Source organism: Pan paniscus, chromosome 10 (genome assembly GCF_029289425.2).
Source record: "Pan paniscus chromosome 10, NHGRI_mPanPan1-v2.0_pri, whole genome shotgun sequence".
Classification (NCBI taxonomy): domain Eukaryota; kingdom Metazoa; phylum Chordata; class Mammalia; order Primates; family Hominidae; genus Pan; species Pan paniscus.
Window position 1 is genome coordinate 118,602,499 of NC_073259.2, and position 12,890 is coordinate 118,615,388.

General features: G+C 43.3%; 1 protein-coding gene across 1 annotated transcript in view; it reads right to left on the reverse strand.

Moving 5' to 3' along the window:
* Nucleotides 1-12,890, reverse strand: part of PPTC7 (protein phosphatase targeting COQ7) — a 50,245-nt gene that overhangs the window by 8,356 nt on the left and 28,999 nt on the right. Inside the window, exons 2-3 of the mRNA XM_034934473.3 lie at nt 10,167-10,346; nt 4,257-4,455 (exon numbers count right to left, since the gene is read on the reverse strand). Of these exons, the coding sequence (XP_034790364.1) occupies nt 4,257-4,455; nt 10,167-10,346 (379 nt within the window). The remainder of the gene's footprint in view (nt 1-4,256; nt 4,456-10,166; nt 10,347-12,890) is intronic.

Consider the following 12,890-nt stretch of genomic DNA (forward strand, 5'->3'; position numbering starts at 1 on the left):
AGGAGAATCACTTGAACCTGGGAGGCAGAGGTTGCAGTGAGCTGAGATTGCACCATTGCACTCCAGCTAGGGCAACGAGAGCTAAATTCCGTCTCAAAAAAAAAAAGAATACATTCACTGGAAATAGCTACAGTATTTTGGCATAGTAAGGACTCTGTGTCTCCCAAGGGTCCCAAAGTGGTCATCATACATAGGTATTTATTAGTGTGCCTCATGTAACAGGTCTTCAAGAAATATCTTGATATCTTGACAAGGCGTGGTGGCTCACGCCTGTAATCCCAGCACTTTGGGAAGCCGAGGCAAGCAGATTACTTGAGGTCAGGAGTTCAAGACCAGCCTGGCCATCATGGTGAAACCCCATCTCTGCTAAAAATACAAGCGTTAGCCAAGCATGGTGGCGTGCGCCTATAATCCCAGCTACTTGGGAGGCCGACACAGGAGAATCACTTGCTTCAACCCCAAAGCTGAAGGTTGCAGTGAGCTGAGATGGCGCCACTGCACTCTAGCCTGGGCAACAGAGCAAGACTCCATCTCAAGAAAAAAAAAAAAAAATAGAAGAAATATCTGTTGCATAACTAAATGAATGAAGCAGCAAAATATTTGACTCTCCAAATTGGGGGAAAAAACTCTTCAATATACTGTTGAAGAAAGCAAGGTGAAGACAGTGTGTCGTATGTGCAACCATTTCCGTAAAAAAAAAAAGGCAGAAAGACACACAGACATGGATGCTTCTATATGCAGGGAATAGATCTGGAGAGAATCAAAGAAACTGCTCATAGCGGGCTGTGGGTGGTGGCTCACACCTGTAATCCCAGAACTTTGGGAGGCCAAGGTGGGCAGATCACTTGAGGTCAGGAGTTCAAGACCAGCCTGCCCAACATGGTGAAACCCTGTCTCTACTAAAAAATACAAAAACTTAGATCATGGTGGTGCACACCTGTAATTCCAGCTACTCGGGAGGCTGAGGCAGGAGAATTGCTAGAGCCAGGGAGGCAGCAGTAGCAGTGAGCTGAGATTGCGCCACTGCACTCCAGCAGCCTGGGCAGCAGAGCGAGACTCTGTCTCAAAAAAGAAAAAGAAACTAAAGAAACTGCTCATAGTGGCTACCTTTGAGGACAGAATATGTGGCTAAGGGCAGGAACAGGAGGCAGATGTCTCACTAAACTTTTTTGTGTACAACTCTTAAAAAAAAAAAACAGATGGAAGATCTTTTTCTCTGACAATGCCTGATGAAAACAGACATAAAAATGGGGGAAAACCCCGGGTGGGGAGAAAAGATCCTATATTCAGAGATCATGGCCTCCTGAGGCTGGTTCTTGGCGACTTCTTAAGGCCAGTTTCCCTCCTTCCAGGCCTCCCTGGGGAGGGAAAGGTGAGATCTGATAATCTGCCTTAACCTCTAATTAAGGAACAAGAGCCAGGAAAGCAAATCAGATACCGACCCGGAAGGGAGGCACCAGATCCAAAGCACCCTAAGCTCCACGGAAAAACCCCAACACTTGTGTAAGCAACATGTGACAACATTTGTGAAGAGAAAGCATAAAAACTAACAAAAGCACACATGCCTATGAGGATTCACACTAAATGCACTCAGAAAATTTCTGGTTCATCTTCACTTGACTGAGGAAAAAGGTGGCACATGTAAAGTTCTGCCATGTGCTGCTGCAGGGAACCGACTTTCACTTACATATTTAGATAATCAACATTTTGTAAAAATGTCTACTAAAGGAAAACCTGTAAGTTAAGGTTAAAATAATATTCTGTAGATAAGAGGGACCATTAACTAAGGAGATACATGCAGCATGAAAAAAAAAAAGGGAAAAAGACTGTAAAACTGGGGGAAATCAGGTCAATTCTTTCTGTGGAATAAAGAGAAAACAATGCAAGACGCTCTCATCTGCTCAGCCTTTGAAAGCTAATCAGATTCTAGAAGTTTAGATTAATGACCAGGTTGGCACTGAAGCTCTGTTTTATGCTGAGGTTTTTCTTTCCCCAGAAGTGTCCTTTGCTATTCTGTCTGTGAGAGTCTTGCTCCCATTGGACAGTTCGTCCTCTCCTAACAGTTACTCCCACCCATGAGCTTGGTGTTCTGCCAGCTGCAGTTTTGCCCATTTTGATTGAACATACTGTGCTGCTGGAAACTTTTGACCGCACTGAAACATGAGCTGAAATCACATGCTAGCGAGCTGTCTCTGGGCTCCAGGGGAAGCCACCTCCACCTCGCTGGCATGCCGGCAGAGTACTGCCCCAACCTGTCTGTCCCACAGACAGTGTGTGAGATATGGCAGGGCTGCTTTGGTGCTTGGAAGCCCAACAAGAAGAATCAAATGAAGAAAAAATTGAAGCACCAGTCTCCAAAAACTGTGATCTGAGCTTGGGCTCTAAGGAGGCCTTGGGGTTCAGAGTTCTCCCCACTCCAGTGTGGCTAACAATAATGTAGATTACAGCCAACTTTAGAAGGGCCTAGAATCAAATACTCTTCCAATTATGGTCACCCGCCTACTTTTACTTTTTACTTTTGGATTTAGACTGGTGACCATAATTGGAAGAATATTTAGACTTTTACCGGTAAAAGTTACTTTTACTGCTAAAGTTAATTTTTAGATGGGCAATGCTGAACATTTAATTATATAACATGCTCATTCCAGTTTAAAAGATGGCAATAATAATTCATTTTATCTTAGTTTGGACCTAAGAGATGGTTTAATGAGAGCTATTAAGTAGAGACAAGTACTTGCTAGAATGCTTCTATTTTTACAAAAGGTTCATTGTGCATTAATCAACATTTATGAATTGCCAGTGATGTTTGTGCCAGGTCTTATAAAGCTATAAGATTGTTAAAGACACTGAAATCTGAGGCTTTGCCTTACTCTGGACACTCATCTAAGAAAAGATAAACTGTAAAAGTCAACTCAAAAAAAGCACCGTTTTGGCTGGGCGCAGTGGCTCATGCCTGTAATCCCAGCACTTTGGGAGGCCGAGGCGGGTGGATCACGAGGTCAGGAGTTTGAGACAAGCCTGGCCAACATGGTGAAACCCTGTCTCTACTAAAAATACAAAAATTAGCCAGGCATGGTGGCGGGCACCTGTAATCCCAGCTACTTGGGAGGCTGAAGCAGGAGAATCGCTTGAACCAGGAGGCGGAGGTTGCAGTGAGCTGAGATCATGCCATTGCACTCCAGCCTGGGCAACAAGAGCAGGACTCTGTCTCAGAGAAGGGGCGGGGAAAAAAGCAGCATCTTGGAACGTTCTTGACAATTTAAAAGTGAACTGAGAAAAGATGTGAGAAAGAAAAAGAGAACACCTCAATAACATTATCAAAGAACATATCCAAGACCACTTTTTTTAAAAGACAGGGTGTCGCTATGTCACCCAGGCTGGACTCCAGCGATTTTCCAGCCTCAGCCTCTCAAGTACCTGGGACTATGGTCCTACACCACTGTGCCCACCTCAAGACCATTTTGGTTTTATTGTTTTGGTTTTTTTTGAGACAGAGTCTTGCTCTGTCACCCAGGCTACAGTGCAGTGGCGCAATCTCGGCTCACTGCAATCTCTGCCTCCTGGGTTCAAGAGATTCTCCTGCCTCAGCCTCCTGAGTAGCTGGGACTACAGGCGCCCGCCATCACGCCCAGCTAATTTTTGCATTTTTAGTAGAGATGGGGTTTCACCATGTTGGCCAAGCTGGTCTTGAACTCCTGGCCTCAAGTGATCCACCCGCCTCAGCCTCCCAAAGTCCTGGGATTACAGGCGTGAGTCACCGTGCCCAGTCACTTAAGACCATTTTGACTCCATTTCCTGCAAGTTCTATTTGAGGCATGTAGTAAGAGGTCTAGAGAATCAGGAAGTTACTCCAATAAATAACGCAGATGTCTGTTTGTGCTCTTCCCTAACAATGTATGCAAAATCTTGTACAAGCAATGGCATGCATGAACAATGACTCATTTCTCCAGCACAATTTAATAAAGTACTGTATGTACCATGTGGTGTTGATATGAAAAATTGATATTCTGTAAGCCTGAAATAGTATTTTCATGGTCTTGTCAAATTATTGGGTATTTATCAGAATTCCACTTAGCTAGATTATCTAGTTCCAGAAAAGTATCTTTCAAAGTTAAACTAAAAGGTCCTCTTGATGAGAACATTCTCAGTGTATTCTTTTCATGGAAATGCCTACCTCACTGCACTCAAGGGGGACAGGAGGGGACTATGAATGAGCCATGTCCTGCTCACACTTAATGGCTGAGAGGGGAGATTACCTGTCGCTCAAGACGACTCCCTCGGCTTCAGGGGGAGCGATTGAGAGCTGGAATGGAGTGTTGAAGTAATGCTGCTGCTCATCTGATCGGTGCACGACTTCACCACCCCTGACAACCAGGAAGCCTGAATCGCCCAGGTTTGCTGTGTGTAAGCGGTGGCTGGTTCTGTCCAGCACCACAATGCAGGCGGTGCTGCTACCTAGAAACAAAAATCATCTCCATTTATTTTTTCTTCCTAGGCTGCCTTTGCACACACATTTTAACACATGACCCCAAAGAGCAACACACCATAATTTGAATCTCCTTTGCCTAAACAGGACCTTTCTTAGTTATGCTCCACATCCTCTATGAATATCAATAAAATACTGATCAGGGTTAACACGGTGGGGAAAGAAAAAGGATTTGTATTATACATAGTAATTGGGCCACAGATGATCTGAATTCTTCCATTTGCATTGACAGAAAGCAATAAAAATGACTGGTATTTAATCACACTATTTCATTTCAACAGTGCTGTCATCTATGCCAAATGCTCAAAAACATGTTGTTGAGATACTAAGTTTTAATACTTCAATGCCAGAATGAAAATGTTACATTTTCCTGACATTTCTTATTAGTCATTGGCCACAAAATTCACTCACATTTAAGACAGGGCACATAACTACAATTTTAAACCAGATTTCCATCTGTTGAGGTCATGAAGAACTTTTATTGGAGACTAATGACTCACTCACTATGAGGTAACAAGACCAAATTTCTGCAGGCAGCTTGTGGAATCAACCTGTTCATTCGACAGAGACTCTGGGCAAAGAACTCTGCATAGCTTTGCTGTGCACGGGCCACAGAATCTTCCCTAGACTGAAAGGCTAATGGCACAACTAGCAGAGACCACTCTCAAGTACTAACAGTTAAACCTACCTACCTCCACCAGAAAAATGGCAACATAGAAAAACAGGCAGTTCACAAAGAAATAAGTGTAGATGATCTGTAAATATATGAAAAAATGACCACCTCACTAGTAACGCTTTTCACCTATTAGTTTAACACGAGTCAAAAGAAGATAAAGCATATTGTTGGTAAAGTGTAGGGAACATGCCCACTGCACAGAACATTCATTCTGCGGGAGTGAAAAGTAAAAGTAAACAACTTTCCTGGAGCGTAAGATAGCCCGGAAAAATGTACCTCCTTTCATCTAGCAATTCCGTCTCTGAGAATTTACGCTAAGAAAATAATTAGAAGGGCAAACAAGACTTAAGTACAAAAATATTACTTAAGATGAGAAAGAACTGGAAACAATCTAAACATCTAAAATAAGGGACTGGTTAAATAAATTACAGTACATCCATACAGTGCAAAGATATACCATCACGTAATACTCAGGAGTACAGGCTCTGGAGTCAGCCTGCTTCCTGCCTGTGTCTGAATCCTAGCTCTGCCACTTCCCAGCTCTGTGACGGGGCAAACTACTTAACCTCTCTGTGCCCCAGTTTCCTCATCCACAAAAACAGGGATAACAGTAAGTACCTCATAGAATTTTTCTAAGAATTAAAATTAGTTAAGTCATGTTAAACCCTTATAACAGATAGTGTTGGCTATTTTATAGCCATTAAGATTATGTAAAATATATTTGAAAGGAAAGATAACTATAAAATAAGTAGATTACAAACTCATATGAAAGTTTCCTTAACAACAACAAAAAAGATGATGTCAAAACCTGAAGAACTGTACACCAAAAAGAGTAAAGTTTACTAGAAGTAAATTTTTTAAAAAAAGCAATAGGCAAAGTCTAAATTATTAAAATGATGGTTAAAAGGAAAACAACACAAATGGGCCACGGAACCAGCCACATTAAATCCCAGTGTGCCATCATTTTCCAGCTATGTGACCATGGCAAGTCACTTATTCTCTCCAGACTTGTTTCTTCCTAACAAAATGGAGAATAGTTCAGGCGTGGTGGGTCATGCCTGTAATCCCAGCACTTTGAGAGGCTGAGGCGGGTGGATCACTTGAGGCCAGGAGTTCGAGACTAAGCCTGGCCAACATGGTGAAATCCCCTCTCTACTAAAAATACAAAAAATTAGCTGGGCGTGGTGATGCACACCTGTAATCCCAGCTACTTCGGAGGCTGGGGCACAAGAATTGTTTGAACCCGGGGGGCGGAGGTTTCAGTGAGCTGAGATTGCACCACTGCACTCTAGCCTGGGCAACAGTGCGAGACTCTGTCTCAAAAAAAAAAAAAAAAAAAGGTGGAGGGGAATAAAATTAAGTACCTATGTATTTACCTCATGGGGCTGTTGTGAGCACATAGTAGACTCAATTCAAGTTACCATTATTCTATGTACACATACACACAGAAAAAAAATCTGAAAGCATAATCACTCAAATATTAACAGTTGTTTTAGTGGGATCATGGGTAATTTTTATTATTAATTTTGTCCTAACAAAGTAATTTAAAAACACTTAAAAATATACATATCTTTCTCATGCTAATGCCCAGAAATTCCATTTCCTTGTTATCTACAGTATATGCGTTAGTACTAAACTCATACTATGCTAGCCATTAAGTGTCAACGAAAAGCAAAGCACGGGTACTGTAACTCACTGGTAGTGCTGTCAGATAACCCGCTCCATAGCTTACAGTAGGACAAAGATTGCCCATTACCTTTCCTTCCTAACTCAGTGCACATCAACTCTAACCTTTTATCATTAATAGATCACCACCCAAAACATCTTCTGAAAACTCATGGGATTATATTCTGAGAAAGAAAAACAACCCGAGTAGCACATCCTTGAAAATTCTGCTGCAAGAAGGACTCATGTGACTCCTTATTACTCACTGACGAAGCCAGGCTATCCTTTGCTACCCTGCGACAGTCACTCGCTGAGTTGGAATCAAAACAGTCCTGGTGAGTGACTGAGCTTCAGTATCCAAAGCAGCACCAACAAGTATAAGCCCAGCCTTACAGAACCATCTGGGCTTGGAGTGTACCCTCCTCTTTTGCCTCCTCAAATTCCTGATGTGTGCACGTGGCTCAGGCCCCAGCAGCCTAATATTGGGAGAAGAGCTAATCATTCTCACGTGTTTGGAGAGGCACAAGCAGGCAAAGATGAGTAAGAAAAGCGGTGCTGAGAACCACAGTGTAGGATGTTTAGACAAATGACCCATATAGACAGGAACCCAGGCGAGTCCCTCATGCTCAAATGGAAATACTTTTATCACCCAGCTCCTTATTTTGTAAACTACTACTAAGCCTTTTGTATGGCAGAAAAAGGGATAACTTTATTAGGAATAACCCCTCAGGTTCTTAAGATACGCTGGCTGCTTAGGACCTTATCAATCCATTTAAAGGTTTCTGAGGAAATCATATATGCCAACAATTAGTCTGTAATGCCCTTAGACCCAAACGCAGCTAGAAAGTCAAAGAAATAAGTGGTTACAGCTACCAGCTTGCCTTTTATATTGGAATTGCTTTGTAGGCTTTTTAGCAGTTGCTGGATTAAAAAAAAAAATTACCTAACTAACTTATCTGGTAAAGTTGTCATGATTTACAATTATATCTAGCTGAAGTTCAGTAAAACTCAGCAGCTTGTCTTTGTCAAAATATGCTTGAGTTTCATTACAAACAGCCTAGAGATGTGTAGATTTTGTGAAAAAAAGGTGTGTCAAACATGGTGATGAAAGATTATTTCAATGTGCCTTTTAGGAGAAAAAAGTAATCACAATATTCAATGTAAGAAAATATTATTTTCTCTAATATTAAATTTAAATGTATTTTATTAATATCTCCCAGTTACATGAGGGTGAACAGAAAGAAAGGGAAAGTAGGAATAGGAAAAAAAAAAGGCACAGCAAAAACCAAAGCTTCTAAAGTGTAAAATCAGGATGGTTACGTGTTTTGTAACCAGTTATCTCAAGTCAAAGTAAATGATCGGGGGTCAGAGGGTCAGCAGAGCCACTCTTGAGAACATGCAGGAGGCAGTCCCCTGGAATCTGTGTCTAGGGGCTCTCTCTCCATTTAACATGTGAAGCAAGGAGATCACAGGTTAAGTGGCTTGCCCAAAGTCACACAGCAAGTTGACAGAGAGGTGCTAGAAATAGCATCTAGAATGTTTCACTATGCCAGACAAGCTCCAGATTGCATGTCCAAAACAGGGAATTAAGACAAAGCAGTATATATTGAAACTGCAAGACAAGATCCCTTTTCAGTTTGAAGGAAAACAAGTTAGTTAATCACAGCACAAAGACAGAAGACAGCAGACTGATAAAAAGAACTCCTTACAAAGGACTTAAACTGAAAGCAAATTCTACAACAACTGTGGTGATCTCCATTAACACTAAACAGGGGCTGATTTTTTTTTTTTTTTTTTTTGGAGATGGAGTCTTGCTCTGTCGCCCAGGCTGGAGTGCAGTGGCGCGATTTTGGCTCACTGCAAGCTCCGCCTCCCAGGTTCACACCATTCTCCTGACTCAGCCTCCTAAGTAGCTGGGACCACAGGTGCCCACCACCACACCCGGCTAATTTTTTGTATTTTTAGTAGAGACAGGGTTTCACTGTGTTAGCCAGGATGGTCTCAATCTCCTGACCTCATGATCCGCCCACCTCGGCCTCCCAAAGTGTTGGGATTACAGGCGTGAGCTGCCGCCCCTGGCCGAACAGGGGCTGATTTTAAATGTCAATGGTGACTGGGAAGGAGGCCTTCTAGTAACTAGAAAGATGCTGGCTATGAGCAGAAACGTAATAATACCCTCTCTGAGAGACTGCTTAGAAGGCTGGGTAAGTTCCCAGGAAATCATGTAACAAACAAACGTAGAGGCCTGGCCAAAGGATGCTCCATTAGCATACCACATAAACAAACCCTAAATACTTGGTTTTAAGTTTTCTAATACAAGATTATCGGGGATCTAATTTGTGCCAAGTTATTTCACCGACTAATCACCTGTTAGCAGTGTGGGGTGACCAAACACAACTTGAACTCATCACAGGTAATGAATTGAATTTTGCAGGCCAGATCATTTCTTTTCTTTCCTCTTAATCTTCTTTCTTCTTTTACCAAATTTTAGAATCCCTCAACAATACAGTTTTAACTTTTTATGTTTCTAAACTTGAAATATATGGAATCAGACTGTCAGGTGGAATTCTGCAATGTTCTCTCTTCCCTTCACAACATGTTCCTGAGTAGAACATGCAGCTTTAAGTCGTTTCTTTTCACAATGCATTTTTCTACAACAGATAGACTTTTAGGTTGTCCCCAGTTCTCTGCTATTGGCAACATTTTGAGAACATTCTCATACCTATCTTTTGGTTCACGTATTGTGCAAGAGTTTCTCTAGTCTAGGGTAAACACCTAGAAGTGCAACTGCTGTGGCATACTATATGTTCATATTTAATACCAAATTGTTTTCCGAAGTGGCTGTATCTATCCACATTCCCCCCAAGCAGTACTACGTATTCTGGTTAGCCTATAGTTTCTCTTTTATTTTTTGGAGATGGAGTTTCACTCTTGTGGCCCAGCTGGAGTGCAATGGTGCCATCTCGGCACACTGCAACCTCCACCTCCCGGGGTTCAAGTGATTCTCCTGCCTCAGCCTCCCAAGTAGCTGGGATTACAGGCATGCGCCACCATGCCTGGCTAATTTTTGTATTTTTAGTAGAGACGGGGTTTCTCTATGTTGGTCAGGCTGGTCTCGAATTCCCAACCTCAGGTGATCTGCCCACCTCAGCCTCCCAAAGTGCTGGGATAACAGGCGTGAGCCACTGCGCCCAGCGGTTAGCCTATAGTTTCTCTATCACACTCTGCTTAGTAGGAAGAGCCTCAGAAAAAAGCTGGTCCGATAAATGATTTTCTTGGTTTTGTTTTTAACTATCTAGGGGGCTTCTTTAGAGGAAAACACATAAGATACCCACTTACCGAGCAAAGGGACTTTATTTTGCAGCAACTCACAGTAGCTTGTGGTGAGAATTCCAATGGGATTACTAGGTACGAACCGTCCTTCTTTTACTAAACGTTCACACGTCCGCATTAAAGTCCCTGAGAATTGAGATGGATCAACTCCATAGTCTCTCCAGCCTCCTACACCATCTGCAACCCCTGAAGAAAAAAACAAAAATTACAGTAAAAGAACAATCTTACCAACTTCTCAGGAATTCTTACCTCTGTTTTCTCCTAACAGTTAATTTCACTACATGCTACTACATACATTTACTCCAAAATTCAGAATAAAAAGCACTCACGTTTAATGTATTCCACACTAACACTCCTAAGCCACATTCGCTACTTAGAATTTGGCCTTTCATATATTGATGAATAAACTTTTGAGCTACCACAGGGTGGCATTGCCTACCAGCCAAGAGTTCAATTTCAGCAGGATTAGCATCTGTGTATAGACATATTTGTGTCATTAATACTTTGTCTTTTATAAGAATGAAAATTGATTTTTAAGCAAAGTGCTGATGCTAGTGACGATACAATTCAGTCAGAGCTGGAGATCACAAAGAACATCAAAAGTGGCAACCTTTTAACTCCAAACATTGGTCAATCGCTGGGAAATAAAGAACGAAACTGAGAACATATCCCATCCCCTCTCCTTCTACCCTGTAGAGGGCGGTACTGTACAATACAACAGCCATTCCTCACATGGTTACTGAGCACCTGAAATGAGGGAAGCCCAACTTGAGACATGCTCTAAGTATAAAACATACAGTGGGCCGGGCGCGGTGGCTCACGCCTGTAATCCCAGCACTCTGGGAGGCCGAGGCGGGCGGATCACGAGGTCAGGAGATCGAGACTGTCCTGGCTAACTCAGTGAAACCCCGTCTCTACTAAAAATACAAAAAATTAGCCAGGCGTGGTGGCAGGCGCCTGTAGTCCCAGCTACTTGGGAGGCTGAGGGAGGAGAATGGTGTGAACCCGCGAGGCAGAGCTTGCAGTAAGCCAAGATCGTGCCACTTCACTCCAGCCTGGGCAACGGGGCGAGACTCCGTCTCAAAAAAACAAACAAACAAAACCACACACAGTGGATTTTGAAAACTTAGTATGAAAAAAAGTAAAATCTCTTTGGGAGGCTGAGGCAGGTAGATCACCTGAGGTCAGGAGATCGAGACCAGCCTGACCAACATGGTGAAACCCCATTTCTACTAAAAATACAAAAAATTAGATGGGTGTGGTGGCAGGCAACTGAAATCCCAGCTACTCAGGAGGCTGAGGCTGGAGAATTGCTTGAACCTGGGAAGTGGAGGTTGCGGTGAGCCGAGATCGCGCCATTGCATCCCACCCTGGGCAACAAGAGTGAAACTCCATCGCTCTGTCACCAGGCTGGAGCAGTGGCGTGATCTCGGCTCACCGCAACCTCTCCGCCTCCTGGGTTCAAGGGATTCTCCTGCCTCAGCCTCCCGAGTAGCTGAGACTACAGGTGCGTGCCATCACGCCTGGCTTTTTTGTATTTTTAGTAGAGAAGGGGTTCACCGTGTTAGCCAGGATGGTCTCATCTCCTGACCTCATGATCTGCCAGCCTCGGCCTCCCAAAGTTCTGGGATTACAGGCATGAGCCACTGTGCCCGGCCCCCAAAATCTCTAATTTTTATATTCATTACTTACATACTGAAATCGTATTTTGGGCCAGGCATGGTGGCTCATGCCAATAATCCCAGCATGTTGGGAGGCCAAGGTGGGAGAATCACTTGGGCTCAGGAGTTCAAGACCTGCTTGGACAACACAGTGAGTCCCTGACTCTACTAAAAATAAAAAAATTAGCCAGGCATAGTGGTGTGCACCTGTAGTCCCAGCTACTCAGGAGGCTGAGGCGGGAGGACTGCTTGAGCCCCGGTGGTTGGGGCTACAGTGAGCCATGATTACGCCACTGCACTCCAGCGTGGGTGGATCAGCAAGACCTGGTCTCAAAAAATGAAACAGAAAAAGAATATTTTAGATATAACGCACCAAAGAGAATGCATTATCAAGACTGAGCTCACCTTTCTTTATTTACCTATTTTTTTTGAGACAGAGTCTCGCTCTGTCGCCCAGGCTGCTGGAGTACAGTGGCGTGATCTCAGCTCATGGCAACCTCTACCTCCCAGGCTCAAGTGATTCTCCTGCTTCAGCCTCCCTATCTGGGACTACAGGTGCTCGACACCACACCTGACTTGCATTTTTAGTAGAGACAGGGTTTTGCCATGTTGGCCAGGCTGGTCTCAAACTCCTGACTTCAAGTGATCTGCCCATCTCGGTCTCCCAAAGTGCTGGGATTATAAGCATCGGCCACTGCATCCGGCCAAATTTCACCTTTTAAAAAATTAACTATTATTATTTTTAGAGACAGTGGCTTGTTCTGTTGTCCAGGTTGGAGTGCAGTGTTACAATCACAGCTCATTGCAGTCTTGAACTCCCAGGCTTAAGTGATCCTCCTACCTCAGCCTCCTGAGTAGCAAGGACTACGGGGTCATGCCACCACACCCAGCTAGTTTTTGTTTGTCTGGCAATACAGAGTCAGGATCTCACTGTATTGCCCAGGCTTATTTTGAACTCCTGGGCTCAAGTGATCCTCCTGCCTCAGCCTCCCAAAATGCTTGGATTACAGGCGTGAGCCACCATGCCTGGCCTCTTTTTATTTTTAGTTAATATGAATATTAGGAAATT